Source organism: Pseudopodoces humilis, chromosome 11, assembly GCF_049639895.1.
Source record: "Pseudopodoces humilis isolate 2021_Gansu_Grassland_sample_001 chromosome 11, ASM4963989v1, whole genome shotgun sequence".
Classification (NCBI taxonomy): Eukaryota; Metazoa; Chordata; class Aves; order Passeriformes; family Paridae; genus Pseudopodoces; species Pseudopodoces humilis.
Window position 1 is genome coordinate 4,107,171 of NC_142210.1, and position 17,182 is coordinate 4,124,352.

Below are 17,182 nucleotides of genomic sequence, written 5' to 3' on the forward strand. Positions count from 1 at the left end.
CTGCCCGAAGAGACTCGGGTGCGAGAACAAAGGGACTGACCCTGTCGAGCTCTCGGGGTGGCTGCTCTCCACCTTTTGCAGGCGGTGCCCTGTATTTCCGGAAAAAACATGGGGGCGCCCTGTATTTCCGGTTCAAAAGATGGCGGTGCCCTGTATTTCCGGTTCAAAATGGGGGCGCCCTGTATTTCTGGCAAAAAGATGGCGGTGCCTTCAATTTCTGGTTCAAAAGATGGCGGCGCTTTGTATTTCCGGTTCAAAATGGCGGTGCCCTGTATTTCCGGAAAAAACATGGCGCCAATTGGTCCCCATTTTGAACCGGAAATACGGGGCGCTGCCATGTTTTTTCCGGAAATACAGGGCACCCCCATTTTGACCCGGAAATACTGGGCACCACTGTCTCTTGGCCACTAATACAGGGTGCCGCCATTTTGAACCGGAAATACAGGGCGACGCCATCTTTTGTACCGGAAATACAAAGCGCCGCCATTTTGAACCAGAAGTACAGGGTGCCGCCATCTTTTGAACCGGAAATACAGGGCGCCCCCATTTTGAACCGGAAATACAGAGCCCCGCCATCTTTTGGCCGGAAATACAGGGTGCTGCCATGTTTTTTCAGGAAATACCGGGCGCCGCCATTTTGAACCGGAAATACTGGGCACCACCATTTTGAACCGGAAGTACAGGACACCGCCATGTTTTTTCTGGAAATACAGGGCGCCGCCATTTTGAACCGGAAGTACAGGGCAACGCCATGTTTTTGCCAGAAATACAGGGTGCCGCAATTTTGAACCGGAAATACAGGGCGCCACCATTTTGAACCGGAAATACAGGGCGCCGCCGTGTTTTTTCCGGAAATTCCGGTCACCGCCATTTTGAACCGGAAATACAGGGCGCCGCCATTTTATTCTAACGCCCTAGAACACCTGAGCGTATTAGAACTCCAAGCACACGCTGTCAATTTCAGAAGTACCGGTGTAGAACTGTGCACCCCGGGCACCATCCATACACACTGCGAGACGTCCCAAAACACCGGGCAAAAAGAGAGTACAGGGGTGCTCTCTGGGGTAATAGTGGGCATCCCCCTGTACACCTAATTGCACATCAGCACTCACGTAACATTCGGGGTAGGCTTTGGAACCTCCGGCTATACATAGTTACACATGGACACAGGTAAGAACACTGAAACACGTTGAAATTCACCGCGGTACATCGCCACAAACAGTCATAATTTTGAATACCAGCGCACAATGGGTTTTGCAGAAAACGTCCGGTAACGCACTATCGCACATCACCGTTCTTTGGAATCCCAAAAGACAATGGAGAGTCCCTGGACACATACGGAAACACTGCAACAAACGCAGAAACATCCGGAAACACCTTCTAACACCACAACCCACCTCACAGTATCAGAAGTGCTGCAAGTTCATCCTGTCAAACCCAGGCCTACCCCTGCACAACTACGAGCACCTTTGACCACATGTTAATACCCCAAATCGTCCAAACACACTTAAAATCATGAGAGTACAGCGGGACTCACTGGGACACTGTGGGCAAACCTCTGTGTACACCTTATTGCACAGCGGAACAGACTTAACCTCCGGGCAACGCTCAAACTCCTCCAGCCAACCTAGCTATATACGGACACACCGAAAAACACCCAAACACATTGGAATTCACCGGAATACATCAACATGCACACAGTCACACCTTGGAACACCAACGCACACTGGATTCTTGTGGAAAACGTCCGAAAACGCACTATACCACATCTCCGCTCTCTGGAATACCGAACATCCACGGAAAGTACCCGGACACCTCCGGAAAAAGAGCAACACATGCAGAAACATCAGGATACATCTTCTAACACTCCACCACAACTCACAGTATCAGAAGTGCTGCAAGTTCACCCTGTCAAACTCAGGCCTACCTGTGCACAATTACGTGCCCCTGGGATCACGCATAAATACCCCAGATCGTCAAAACACACATGAAAACACGACCGTACAGCCGGTCTCACTCGGACACTGTTAAATATTTGACTGTGTGCATGTGGATGTATTCCGGTGAATTCCAAAATGTTTGGGTGTTTTTCGGTGTGTCCATATATAGCTAGGTGTGGCCGGAGGTGTCCGAGCGTAGCCCAGAGGTTAAGTCTGTTCTTCTGTGCAATAAGGTGTACACGGAGGTTTGCCCACAGTGTCCCAGTGAGTCCCGCTGTACTCTCGTGTTTTCAAGTGTGTTTGGACGAGCTGGGGTATTAATGTGTGGTCAAAGGTGCTCGTAGTCGTGTACGGGTAGGCCTGGGTTTGACAGGGTGAGCTTGCAGCACTTCTGCTATTGTGAGGTGTGTTGGAGTGTTAGAAGGTGTATCCCGATGTTTCTGCGTGTGTTGGGGTGTTTCGGTATGTGGCCGGGGACTTTCCGTTGTCTTTCGGTATTCCAAAGAGCGGCGATGTGGGAAAGGGCGTTTCCGGACGTTTTCCACAAGAACCCAATGTGCCCTGGTGTTGCAAGGTGTGACTGTGTGTATGTGGATGTATTCCGGTGACTTCCAATGTGTTTGGGTGTTTTTCGGTGTGTCCGTATACAGCTAGGTATGGCCGGAGGTGTCCGAGCGTACCTGGGAAGTTAAGGGTGTTCCGCTGTGCAATAAGGTGTACACGGATGTTTGCCCACAGTGTCCCAGTGAGACCCAATCTGCGCTCTTGTTTCCATGTGTGCTTGGAGGATTTGGGGTATTAACGTGTGGTCCCAGGTGCGCGTAGTTGTTCATGGGTAGGCCTGGGTTTGACAGGGCGAGCTTGCAACACTTCTGATATGTGTGAGGTATGTTGGAGTGTTAGAAGGTGTATCCCGATGTTTCTGCGTGTGTTGCAGTGTTTCCATATGTGGCCCGGGACTTTCCGTTGTCTTTCGGTATTCCAAAGAGCGGCGATATGGGAAAGGGCGTTTCCGGACGTTTTCCGCAAGAACCCAGTGTGCGCTGGTGTTGCAAGGTGTGACTGTGTGCATGTGGATGTATTCTGGTGACTTCCAACGTGTTTGGGTATTTTTCAGTGTGTCCGTATATAGCTAGGTGTGGCCGGAGGTGTCCGAGTGTAGCAGGGATTTAACGGGTGTTCCCCTGTGCAATGAGGTGTACACAGAGGTTTGCTCAGAGTGTCCGACTGAGACCCGCTGTGCCCTCGTGTTTTCATGTTTGTTTGGACAAGCTGGGGTATTTACGCGTGATCTCAGGTGCCCGTAGATGTGCACGGGTAGGACTGGTTTTGACAGGGTGAGCTTGCAACACTTCAGATAGTGTGAGGTGTGTTGGGGTGTTAGAAAGTGTTTCCCGATATTTCTGCGTGTGTTGCTGTTTTTCCGTATGTGTCCGGGTACTTTGGTAGTCTTTCGGTAATCCAGAGAGCATCGATGTGGTATAGTGCCTTAGTGGATGTTTTACGCAAGAACCCAGTGTGCGGACACCTCCGGCCACACCTAGCTATATACGGACACAGCAAAAAACACCCAAATATATTGGAATTCACCGGAAAACATCCACATGCACACAGTCATACCTTAAAACACTAGTACACACTGGCTTCTTGCGGAAAACGTCCAGAAACGCACTATACCACATCCCCGCTCTTTGGAATACCGAAAGACAACGGAAAGTCCCCAGTCACATAAGGAAAAACAGCAACACACGCAGCAACATCGGGAAACATCTTCTAGCACCCCAACATACCTCACACATATCAGAAGTGCTGCAAGCTCGCCCTGTCAAACCCAGGCCTACCCGTGAACAACTACGCGCACCTGGGACCACACGTTAATACCCCAAATCCTCCAAGCACACATGGAAACAAGAGCGCAGATTGGGTCTCACTGGGACACTGTGGGCAAACATCCGTGTACACCTTATTGCACAGCGGAACACCCTTAACTTCCCAGGTACGCTTGGACACCTCTGGTCATACCTAGCTGTATATGGACACACCAAAAAACACCCAAACACATTGGAATTCACCGGAATACATCCACATACACACAGTCACACCTTGCAACACCAGGGCACATTGGGTTCTTGCGGAAAACGTCTGGAAACGCCCTTTCCCACATCGCCGCTCTTTGGAATACCGAAAGACAACGGAAAGTCCCTGGACACATACAGAAACACCCCAACACACGCAGAAACATCGGGATACACCTTCTAACACTCCAACACACCTCACACATATCAGAAGTGCTGCAAGCTCACCCTGTCAAACCCAGGCCTACCCGTGCACCCTACGCGCTCCTGGGATCACGTGTAAATACCCCAGCTCGACCGAACACACCTGAAAACACGAGAGTACAGCAGGTTTCACTGGGACACTGTGGGCAAACCTCCGTGTACACCTTATTGCACAGCGGAGCACCCTTAACCTCCGGGGTACACTCGGACTCCTCCAGCCAACCTAGCTATATACGGACACAGCGAAAAACACTCAAACATATTGGAACTCACCGGAATACATCCACATGCACACAGTCACACCTTGCAACACCAGTACACACTGGCTTCTTGCGGAAAATGTCCGGAAATGCCGTCTCCCAATTTATTGGAATTTTGTGGTATTATTGCGGTTTTTGTGGGATTTTTGTGGAATTCTGCGGGATTTTGAAAAGATTTAAATAATTTCGTGAGCATTTAATTGAATTTTGTGGTATTTTTTGGGAAATGTTGAAGAAATTGATATAATTTTGTGGTATTTTGAGGAGGTTTAAATAATTTTGTGGTATTTTTTGGAATTTTGTGGGATTCTTATGGAATTTTTTGCAATTTTGGTGGAGTTTTGTAGGATTTTGAGGCGATTTAAATAATTTTGTGAGTTTTTAATGGAATTTTGTTGGTTTTTTGTGGAATTTTGTGGTATTTTGAGGAGCTTTAAATAATTTTGTGGGACTTTGATGGATTTCCTTGGGATTTTTGTGGAATTTTCAGGAAATTAAAAGAATTTTGTGGGCTTTTTGTGGAATTTTATGGGATTTGAGGAGGTTGAAATAATTTTGTGGTATTTTTGTGGAATTTTCCGGTATTTTTGTGTGATTTTGAAGAGATTAGGTGAAATTTGTGGGATTCTGAAGAGATTGGTGGAGTTTTTGAAGAATTTTTGTGGAGTGTTGTGGAATTATTGTAGAATTTTTTTTAATTTTGGTTAATTTTGTGGAATTTTGAGGAGATGTAAAATAATTTTGTGAGTTTTTAATGGAATTTTGTGGGATTTTTGGGAAATTTTAAAGAAATTTCTTTAATTTTGAGGCATTTTTGTGTAATTTTGAGGAATTTTTGTGGAGTTTTGAAGAATTTTTTTGTAATTTTGTGGGCTTTTTGTGGAATTTTGTGGAATTTTCAGGAAATTAAAAGAATTTTTTGGGCTTTTTGTACAATTTTGTGGGATTCATCTGGAATTTTGCAGCCATTTGAGAAAATTTAAATAGTTTGGTGGGATTTTTGTGGTATTTTGTGGGATTTTAAGGAGATGTAAATAATTTTGAGGCGATTTAATTGTATTTTGTGGTATTATTGTGGGATTTTGTGGGATTTTTGTGGAATTTTTGTGCAATTTTTAGGGATTTTTGTAGTATTTTTTAGGATTTTCAGGAAATTTAAACCATTTTGTGGGCTTTTTGTGGAATTTTGTGGTATTTTGTGGAGATGTAAATAATTTTCTGGGACTTTTATGGATTTTCTTGGGATTTTTGAGGTTTTTTTGTAGGATTTTGAGGGGATTTAAATAATTTTGTGAGCTTTCCTTGAGATTTTGTGCCATTTTGTAGAAATTTTGTGGAATTTTGTGGTAATTTTTTGGTAATTTTGTGGGATTTTGAAGAGAGTAGGAGAATTTTGAGGAACTTTTGTGGAGTTTTGTGGGATTTTTGTGGAATTTTGTGGCATGTTTCTGGAATTTTTGTGGTATTTTGAGGAGATTTGAATAATTTTGTGGGACTTTGATGGATTTTCTTGGGATTTTTTGTGGAATTTTCAGGAAATTAAAAGAATTTTGTGGGCTTTTTGTGGAATTTTATGGGATTTGAGGAGGTTGAAATAATTTTGTGGTATTTTTGTGGAATTTTCTGGTATTTTTGTGTGATTTTGAAGAGATTAGGTGAATTTTGTGGGATTTTTAAGAGATTGGTGGAGTTTTTGAAGAATTTTTGTGGAGTTTTGTGGAATTATTGTGGAATTTTGTAAAAATTTTGAGGAATTTTCTGGAATTTTGAGGAGATTGAAATAATTTTGTGGGATTTTTATGATTTTTTTTGATTTTTGTAAAATTGTGTAGCATTTTCGAGGAGATTTAAATAATTTTGTGAGTTTTTAATGGAATTTTGTGGGATTTTTGGGAAATTTGGAAGAAATTGATGGAATTTTGAGGAATTTTTGTGTAATTTTGAGGAATTTTTGTGGAGTTTTGAGGAATTTGATGTAATTTTGTGGGATTTCTGTGGGATTTTGTGGGATTTTCAGGAAATTTAAACAATTTTGTGTGCTTTTCATGGAATTTTGGGGATTTTGAGGAGGTTGAAATAATTTTGTGGGATTTTGTAGGATTTTGAGGGATTTTGTGGGATTTTGTTGGATTCACCTGGAATTTTGTAGGAAATTTGAGGAGATTGAAATAATTTTGAGGGATTTTGGCGGAACTTTGCGGGATTTTGAGAAAAATGAAATAATTTAGTGGAATTTTGTGGTATTATTGTGGGATTTTGTGGTATTTTTGTGGAATTCTGTGGGATTTTGAGGAGATTTAAATAATTTTGTGAGCATTTAATTGAATTTTGTGGTATTTTTGGGAAATGTTGAAGAAATTGATGTAATTTTGTGGAATTTTTGTGCAATTTTTGTAGTTTTTGTGGAGTTTTGAGGAATTTTTGTGCAATTTTTAGGGATTTTTGTAGAATTTTGTAGGATTTTCAGGAAATTGAAACAATTTTGCGGGCTTTTTGTGGAATTTTTTGGGATTTTGAGGAGGTTGAAATAATTTTGTGGGCGGGGCCAGGCCTTGTCTCTCTCCTCACCAGCCTCTGGAGCTGATTTGGAGGGGCGTGGCTTTACATCGGTGGGCGGAAATTACAAAAATGGGCGGAGCCAAGTCTTGTCACTTTCCTCACCGGCCCCAAGAGCTGCTTTTCAAGGGGCGTGGCTATGGGTGGGGGGGTGGGGCGTAGAAAAAGGGGCGGGCCAGGGTCTGTCTCTCCCCTCACTGGCCTTAAGAGCTGCTTTTGGAGGGGCGTGGCTAGGAGTGGGTGGGCGGGGCTTAGAGAAAGGGGCGGGGTCAGGGCATGTCTCTTCCCACACGGGCCTCAAGAGCTGCTTGCAAGCAAGTTCCTCTTCCTGAGCCCCCACTTGTGACCAGCTCTGTCCTTCTCTGCTGAGCCAGGGCAGCAGAGACCTGCTGGGAGCCAGGCCCTGCCCGGGTGGAACGTGGCCGTGCCCTGGGGACAAGCAGAGGCCATGCCATGCTGCCAGGGCAGCACCCAGTGTTCCTCACACAGGCACTGTGTCCTCTGCTCTCATCCTGAGCGCCTCCTGCCCTTCAGCATCCTCATCCCAGGGGCTGCCTCCCATAGCCTGGGATGGAGCTACTCCTGGTGTTTCTAATTCCCCCTCTGAAGGTTGCTGTGTGCAGGGATCATGTGGCTGATGCACTGGAAAGCTGATGAACCCTTTGGCTTGGCTGGACCGTGGTGGGGAGGTGAAGCTGTGTCCTTGGGTAGCCAAGGTGCCTGCTCAGGTCTGGGAAGAAGCATCTGCAGTGTAGCCGAGAGCAAAGCCCAGTAGCTAGAAAGACAATTCATGAGAATTAAGTGGTCCTTTGCAGGCCTGCCACAATAAAAAGCTGTCCTGACTGGGATGGGGAAGCAGATATGATGGGACACCATAGCTGAGGAGTGGGACAGTGCCCCACCACCTGCAGTGAGTACTAGGAAGATGCAGAAGGGAACTTGGAAAGGAGGGGTTAACAAGATGTAACAGGGAACTTGGCTTTAGGCGCAGGAGAGCTCAACAGCCCTGCACATAAAGGCTACAAAAAGCTGGCACTAGGCCAATTATAACCACATGATAGGAAAGGTGGGACAAGCAGCCAACATTGAGAGGTGAAATCCCGGGGATAGATTGAGCAGTGATCACAGGTTTCCCAGCTGCAGGTGCATGACTGTGCTGGAAAGGTCTGCTGTCATGACAGCCTCTTCCATTCCAGTCACAGCAGGGCTATGGTGGCAGCAGCAGCAGGGCCCTGGAGTGCCTGGTGCTGGAAAGTCTCTGCCAAACAACCTCAGTCTCTTTGCAGAGCGCACAAAATGGTTCCAAGAGGTGGCTTCAGTGTGTAGTGCTACAACAGTATTTTTAGTAAAAGTGGTGGAAGAAGCAAACAATTCAACAGATCCTATGTTGTATTCCAGAGTTGCTATATTTGAAGGGGAAAATGCTCACTGGGGCTATAAATGATATATAAATGATATATAAATGATATATAAATGATATATAAATGATATATAAATGATCACCCAGACATTTCTCAAGAGTTTGGAGAAAGCAGGAGGCTTGGGGGAGGTGGAACTTTGCAAATAAACTCTGCCCTGTGAGGAAGTGATTTTAACTGTTGATATTGTTTTTTAAGTAGAGGTTGTTGATCAGCAGTATGAAGCTGAGACAGAGGCTGATCATCAGCAGTGTAGCCCATGCATCAGTACTGGGATCAGTCCTCTTCCTTCTTGATAGTGGCCTGAATAATGGGGCCCAAGGCACCCTCAGCAAGTTTGCTGAATTTCCTACAGCGGGAGGAGCTGCTGAGACACCAGAGGGTGACTCTGCACTCACAAGGACCTTAACGAGCTGGAGAAATGGGCTGATGTAACCTCCTGAAGTTCAACCAAGGGCCAAGCAGAATCCTCCCCCTGGGGAGGTGCAGCCCCAGGCACCAGGACATGCCCTGGAAAGCAGCTCTGCAGAGCAGATCCTGGCACATGTGACGACTGGCACAGCCCCACCCCAGCAGGGACCTGGAAGGGAGCTGGGCAAACACTGAGGTGTGCAACCCACTGCCAGATGGGCTTGGTGCCACAGCATGGGTCTCTGTGGATGGGGGAGTTCCTGGGTGTGCCCCTCAGAGCCCTGTGATGTCACCACTCAGCATCATTGTGACACCACTCTTGTAACCATAAACAGCAGCCCTGGGTAGTGCCGCAGAGCTCAGACTGCCACACTAGCAGCCGAGGAGCTTCCGAGTGCTGCAGCGTCCGAGGAGCCTGTGTGCTACCGGTGTCCCAGGATTGTCTGAGTGTCGTCAGTGACCAAGGAGCCTGAGTCCTGCCAGTGACAGAGGAGCCTCCAAGTACTCCCAGTGAGTGAGGAGCCTCCAAGTCCTGCCAGTGACCAAGGAACCTCTGAGTGATTCCAGTGAGTGAAGAGGAACCTCCGAGTCCTGCCAGTGAGTGAAAGGGAACCTCCAAGTCCTTCCAGTGACTGAGGAACCTGTGAGTGCTGCCAGTGACCGAGGAGCCTCTGAGTCGCACGAGAGGTCAAGAAACCTCTGAGTGCCACAAGTGGAAGCCAAGCCTTCGAGTCTCGCCAGCAGCTGAGTCAAGTCCGGGAGCAGCAATGGCAGAGGTCAGGCAAGAGCCATCAGCGCCACGACCCGTCAGGTTCTGCCGCATCTGCGTGGATTTCCTCCAAAGGCCCGCTGCCGTGCAGCCCTGCGGGCACGTGTTCTGCCACGCCTGCATCCAGCCCCAGGCTGCCCCCGACGCCAATGCCACCTGCCCGGTCTGCCAAGGGCCCATCGAGTCCATCCGCCTGCTGCAGGGGCAGGAAAACCGTGCCGGGGTGGCCCCGCGTCGGCGCCGCCGCCTCCATCCCTTTGTGGTGCGGTGGAGGCAGCGGCAGCAGCAGGAGGCGCAGGAGGATGCAGCTCCTGGAGGTGGCCGGCGCCGAAGACTCGCCGATGGGGACAGGCCACCGAGCCCCGTGCCTCGCCAGCGTCCCCGGAGAGAGCTGGATGACCTGCAAAGAAACGGGCTGGGGCAGCGTCCGCCGAGGGGTCATGAAGCAATGGCCGCAGGCGACAACCAGCACCGCCCCCCCGTGATCTAATCTGATGAGCAGCCTCCATGGCTGAACTGAAAACCAGGACGCCGAGAAGGGCCTTGCCTGGTTTCTTCTGCCCTTTTGCACATGAATGCAATGTGCAATGGGGGAGTGGGAGTTGTGGGAGGGAAAGCATATAGTTGTAGAAAGTTGGGGAGAGGGTAGGATATTGATAGTGATATTAGCTATAGAATAAAAGTTGTTTTTTTCAAGTTCAAGAATTAAAAAGCAGGCATTCTTTATTACATAGGCTGGACACACGGAAGAATATCTCCTTTAATCTGATGTGTGTGGTGAAACTTCACAACAGGGTATTTATTCCGTCCTGATCATATTCATTACAATGTGCCTCCTAGCTAATACACAAACCACCACTTTCCTAGAACTAATTTCCATGCATTTGCCTTCTACTGAAAGTCCTTTTTTGGTCCTGGAGGTCATCTAAATGGGTGTCTGGTGGTGATATTCACTGAATGCTTCATGTGAAAAACGAGGTTCACATAATTTTTATAGAATTTAAAAGTTTAATAAAAAAGACAATTAGGAGAAAAAAATAAAGTAAGGTATACAAATACAGCCGGGTGTCTCTGCATTCAGCCGAGAGCACACCTTACTAACAAAGGATTGTCCCTTAAAAACAGAACCTTACTACATATCCATAAATTCTCATACATATTCATACATTCTTCTTAGGATCTTTGGTGTTCTTCTGTTTAGTTTTCTCTTGCCCCCTTCCCAATAGATCAATCTTCTTGGCACCATTGAGATTTACATTCCCTGATACCAGAAATGCAATAAATTCCTCCCCCAGAGTTCTGGTCACTGCTGTCTTCATCTGGATAAGATAGTTTACAAATGCAGGAGTTCTCTAGCTATTTTTTTTCCTCAGTCTTTGGGTTATACAAACAAAAGCAGTTTTTATTTTAATACTATGCCATAGCCTAACATATATGTATTATACTACTATTTCTAAATTTCATCAATAACAGAAATAAAGAAAACTATATTAATACAACAAAATTTCTCATTCTTATACACATAACATTCATTTTAATATTTGCAAAAAGCCAACAATATAAAATGTATCTATAACACTTCAATATTACAGGTGACTTTTACTTGAATTTCTTCTTTAGGCATGCACTTTTGTTTTTTGTTACGTAACTTAAATCTCTGTAATCCTCTTTATCTGTTTCTTCACTGGTTCCAGCTATGTTTATCCTCCTTTGTGTATACCTTTACATCCTTTTATCTTTTTTTTTTTTTGCTAGTTAGTCGTAAAGCTCTATTTAGCAACTTGAGGGGAACTGAAAATTTCTATTCTCTGTGTTATTTATCAAGTCCCCCCTTTGCTTGAGACTCTCTTTTAGACAAGTCTCAATGTTCATTTTCCATTACGAAGTGCTACAACAACTGTAACAGTTAATACAAGCAAGTACACACAATGATTAGTGACTGCCACGAATGCATAACAAGACATAAAAACAACCAGTAGCTATGGCAGGAACAACAAAACAGAAGCAGGAACGCAATGACAGCCTTCTCTTGGCTGTCAGGCACCTTCCCCTTCCGTGCAGTTCCGGGCACGGCCGGCAGGGGCGCTGGTGACTCCCGCTGGGCCGGGCAGGGCCGGTGCCGTGATTCCCCCGCGGCTGCAGGGGGCGCTCCGGTGCCAGCTCGGGGAACACGCGGAAATGGTGGCTTGACCGAGACGGGTAGGGATGGAATAAAGATTTCCTTTAAAAAAAGCGGTAGAGGAGATGTATCAAATTCCACAGCTGTAGCGGGGACCACGGGACATCTCGGCATGCAGGGAACGAAGAGCTGTAGTGCAGCGAATGCTCGGAGCAGTCCTGAAGAAGCGGCGGGGACAGGGCAATGGCGACCCGGCTCCGGGCAGAGCAGGGAAAGGCGGGCTCGCCATCCTGGGGTCTTCCCCTGAGGCACCCGAGAAGGTGGTGAAAAGTCCCTCTTTTAGTGAGGACAGGTGTTGATAAGGTCCCAATGCAACGCTCTTAGGAGCAGAACTTCACTCACGGTAGAAGAAAGGCAGCAGGAGGCAGAACCCCGCAGTGGTGACAAATTCTCCCCACAGCAATCGCAGCTTCTCTCCTCTCCCCTCTTGTATCGAGAACACAAGAGAGGCTGCACCCAACGCCGATTTCCCAGCCCAAATCTTGAGGTATCTCTGCCCTCCACGAGAAATACCAGGTAAAGAGAGAGTGGCCAGCTGCACCCTCCATTGAGCTGGTAACTTCTGTCGTCTCTCTTAAGTATCCAGTCGTTATTGTGTCCTAGCAACACGTATTGGGGAAAAATCCTAAACAGAAAAAAACCCCCAACCTGTGGATGCTAAATGCAAAAAGAAGGGAACAGAGCCTGTGTGAAAGTAAATCACAGGCTTCTCATTTTAGCCTGAGAAAGCACGAGAAAGAATCCAAACAGTTCTTGGTAAAGGAAAACAATCCTTGCAGGTGGTGTTTAGGAAAACAGTCAAGCGGTGATGTTACACTTAACCAATGATGGTAATGTGTTAGTTTACTAACCAATAAGAGTTTTACCTTTCTGTACTTTCGTGTATCGGTCTATAAAAGAAGATCTGAAGTAATAAACTTTGCTCTCCTATTCAACACACAAGAGAGTCTGTGTTGTTCTTCTCACCGTTCCCAATAGAACAACACCACCCCAACTCCTAAGACCCCTAAATGGGCCATTCCTGCTTGCTTCTGTGCCACTTAGCTCATCTCTGAGGGGGCATAGCCGGGAAAGGGAGTGGAAAAGGGAAAATATTTTAAGACTCTGAGCATATTCTAAAGGGACCAGTATCTGCTTTCCTCACGGCCAGGCTGAGATGGAGGTTTTGGGGCAGAACCTTCTCCTCCACTCTCATGGCCCCACAACACCCCCAGGCTGGAGGAGGCAGCCTTGGCCATCGGCTCAAGGACACTGCCTGTGGGAGAAGTGGACTCAGCAGGGATGGACCTCATATTTAGGGAGTTTCCTCTGGAGAAGCCCAGAGCCCTTTCTGCCTCTCCCTTGCAGGGACACCTCCGTCAGCACTAACCTCCTGTCCTACTCTCACCTGCCCCCATGTAGAGAATGAGTAAAAAGTAAGGACTATTTTTCTTCATTGCCTCTTCGAAGAGTCAAATTTGAAAATTAAAGTGTTACTCTGCCTCTAACAAAAACTTTAGTTCCTGCTGTATTTTGGAAAATAAACCCTGTTTATTAACCCTGCACTCTGTGAACCAGCACTGGACCTATGGTGGTGGTAACTCCTTCCCCTGTGCTTCACGTAATTATTCTTGGCCTTTTCCCACTGTTTTATCTTCTTTACTTTCTCTTTAATGAGAAAACAAATAATGAAATACCGCTTTGGATCCCAAAATTTAACCTCGTTTGTGTTTTAATCTCCCATTTGGATATGTTTAGAATCTAATAATTTCCTCAACTGTGGATCGAGGCAAACTTGCCTCTCCTCCCCTTAAGGGGATCCGGACACCCCAGCACCGGTCTGGACTGGGCGGGCTGTGCTTTGATGGAAGGCTTCTCGTCCCTCGTTTCCCCGCACGCAGGAACTGCCGTGCGACCAGGAAGGTGCGGTCCCGAGGGTGTCCCGGGGTGTCCAGGGCAGGGGTCCCGGGGTGTCCATGGGCTGTTCCGGGGTGTCCAGGACAGGTGTCCCGGGTTGTCCGGGGGCTGTTCCGGAGTGACCCGCGCGCTCCCCTCACGCCGGCCCCGCGCCGGAGCACAGCGCCTCCGTGCGGCTCAGCGCGGCCCCGCCTGCACGCGGCCCGCCACGCCCCTTGACCGTTAGCCACGCCCCCAGCGCGGAGGCCCTGCGACCCCCCCGCCATGTCGGAGGAGAAGCCCAGTGTGAGGCGGGGAGAGGAGCGGGAGGAGCCGGCGGGAGGGGAGGGGCTGGGATGAGGGAGGGAGCCAGGAGTAGCCTCCTCTCCGCGTCCCGGGGCACGGCAGCCGTGCGGCCCCGCCCGCGGAGGGGTGTCCCGGCAGCGGGGAACCTGAGCAGGGTGTCCGACCCGAGCGGCACCCCGGGGCTCACCCGACCGGGCTCTAAATCCGCCGCATCCTGCACTTTCCCGTCCAGGAAGGCGTGAAAACCGAGAACGAGCACATCGACGTGAAAGTTACCGGGCAGGACGGCTCCGTGGTGCAGTTCAGAATAAAGCGGCACACTCCGTTGAGCAAGCTCATGAAAGTGTACTGCTGCCGGCAGGTAGGCGCGGCCACGGCCCGGGGGCTCCTGCGGCCCCGGGGCGCTCCCACGAGCCCCGGGGAAGCGTCCCCGTGCTGGTGGAAGCCTCGTTGCTTCTCTGCCCGCATCGTGGAACATGCTTGTGGGCAGGGTGAGGGTGTTCAGGTGTGTGGGAGAATGAGGAGCTGGGATGCTGGCAGCTCCTTGGTGCGGAGCTCTTCTCATCGGTGAATGGAAGCCGCCTCTTCCTCCTCAGGTGCTCCCTAGTGTCCCGCGGGATTTACAGAAATTCCTCCGGTTCTGATCCTGTCTCTGAAAAAACTCACTGACCCTCAGTCCTGTCATCTCCAAAAACTTGATCAACTTTGAGCGCATTTGAAAAACGACACAAAATAAATTACACTATGCCACAGCTTCTTCATGGGTTGTTTCCTCCTCCCTTCCTGTGTCTCCTGATGCCTATTGCGCAGTTGTGACCACTGTGTTGCACAGGTGTTCACAGGCTGTTCCTCAGTGCCATCCTGAGCTGAACAGGATGTATCCCCACAGCTCAGTTCCTGATCCTGGAGCTCACAATGCCTCTGCTTTATGCATGCGAATGGCTTTGGAAACAGAGTTGGATTTTGTTTGCCCTTGTCTGTTGCAGGATCCTTTCTTCACTTATTCAGACTCTGCCCTGCTCTGTGCCTGCTGCACCCAAACACCTCTCTGGTTTTTTTGAGAGGTACAGGGACTTTTAGCATTCCTGTGTGTGACAGAAGTGTGAATCATACGGATTTTGAAGGATTTTAGAGGGCAGAGCAAGGCTGTTAATCCCTGATGCAGGGAATAAAGGCATCCTCATGTGATTAAGTTGTCAGAACACAATTCAGTAGTGTGGTAATTCAGGTTGTAAGGGCAACGCAGTTACCAGCATTTGACCATCCTTAGTGTAGACAGCAAGACAGGTGTGCTCAGTGTGTCCTGGTGGTTAAATCTTAATCAGAGAATCACAGAATGGTTTGGGGTTAGAAGGGAATTTAAAGTCCATCTCGTTCCACCCCCTGCCATGGGCAGGGACACCTTCCCCTATCCCAGGCTGTTCCAAGCCCTGTTCAACCTGGCCTTGGACACTTCCAGGGATGGGGCAGCCACAGCTCCTCTGGGTAATCTGTGCCAGGGCCTCACCTCCCTCAAAGGGAAGAATTTCTTCCTAATACCTAATCTAAACCTATTTTCTTGTCATCCCCTTTATCTTTTGAGTGTTAATTTTGTTAACGTGTTCTGACAGTAAATCCATGAATACTTAGTTTGGATTCAGAAGCACAAGTGTGGTTTCTCATATAGAACTTTGAATTTGCAGGGCTTGTCAATGAGGCACATTATGTTCCTGTTTGATGGACAGCCAATTAAAGAAGAAGACACACCTGCACAGGTATGAAAAACACTCTTACTGCAAATTGCTACACAGATATTTGTATGTCTGAGTGATGATCAAAGGGGCTTGAAATCAAAATGATACTGAAATAGTTGCTGTGAGTTTAGCATGTTCCAACAAATTTGTTCAAGGTGACTGATGAAAAGTGTTTCATGTCTTAGTTAATTAAAGTTATTCCTGAAGTGCTGTATTGCTGATTAGGAGCAGGGAGCCAAGTGCTTTCCTCACCACGTGTTTTTCAAGTTTTCTGTATTATTTATAAATTTCATATTTTTAAAATGTTAAAATAATTCCTGTGTTACTCCCACAGCTGGAGATGGAACACGAAGACACGATCGAAGTTTACCAGCAGCAGACAGGCGGAGGGTGCTAAGACACAGCATCTTTTGGAGAACAGTTTGAGGATCCTCATCACACCTCACTCTCTTGTCTGTGTGCACAAGTCAAAATAGTATCTGCAGGGATTGAGCTGTGTCTGAATTTAACCATTTGAAGTTCAGATTGTGTGTTGTCTGTTGTTAGCCTTTTTTTAAAATTTATTGTTTGTATTTTTTTTTTCTTTCTTTAAACTTGTGGTCTAAGCATTCATCCGTGTGTTGGGACACTGAGTGTTCATTCCTGGCTCTGGTTGGTCTTGCTCTTCTGTTTCAACTCAAATTATATAAATAGTTCAATGTATTTTCATGCCAAGTGTGAGTGTAAAAGTTTCCTTTTAAGATGCACCCAAGAGAAGGAACAGAGATACAGGTTTTAAGTTTTTGGCTCATATTAAAAATTTAATCAATCCCTTGGGCAGCATCACACCTTTGACTGGGGCTAGAACACAATACAATGCTTAGAATAGGATTTAAATACTCCAGGTTTACATGTGTTTTTTCATATTATGATAAAGTAGGCCAAAATGTACTTTTTAAATGCAGAAATGGTATTTTTTTTGTCCTGCACTATTGCAGAACTGGAGGTAGCAGGGCAGCTGGTCCAAAAACTTAATGCTTGTGATAGAGTAGCTGTGCTTTTTTGTTGTGCAGCTTTATAAAAATCCCATCACTGAAATTCCAGCTGTTTGCTGAGGGCTGGGTGGCATCTGTCACTTTGCCCTGCTCCCTTGACTCTTTCTCTGTGGGCACTGGAAGTCTGTGGCCTCAGGTTTCTTTTGAATACTTCTTTTTGGTAGATAAATTTGGTAAATGAGGAGGGCAGGGGAAATGCCTCTTAATGTCACCAAACTGTGAAGAAGAGCTAGTAAGTGAGGGGAGACATTTAGGTGTCTTCAAAATAATAATAATAACAATAAACTGTTCTCCTGCCTCTCCAGCCTTACTGAGGTTTAATTATTTGTGTGGTGGTTTGGGTTCCATGAATCCTGTTCCAAAGGATTTTTAACTCGGGTTGTCCCGCTGCTCCACGGAATCATAATCAGCCTTTTTTTTTT

General features: G+C 47.1%; 1 protein-coding gene across 1 annotated transcript; it reads left to right on the plus strand.

Annotated features, from left to right (window-relative positions):
- The first annotated feature begins 13,972 nt into the window (after positions 1-13,972).
- On the plus strand, positions 13,973-17,067 carry LOC102102837 (small ubiquitin-related modifier 3). Its single transcript, XM_014258256.2, has 4 exons — positions 13,973-13,993; positions 14,196-14,354; positions 15,676-15,747; positions 16,061-17,067. Exons 1-4 carry the CDS (start codon positions 13,973-13,975, stop codon positions 16,121-16,123), a joined length of 315 nt encoding a protein of 104 aa, XP_014113731.1. The 3' UTR covers positions 16,124-17,067.
- Positions 17,068-17,182: the final 115 nt, after the last annotated feature.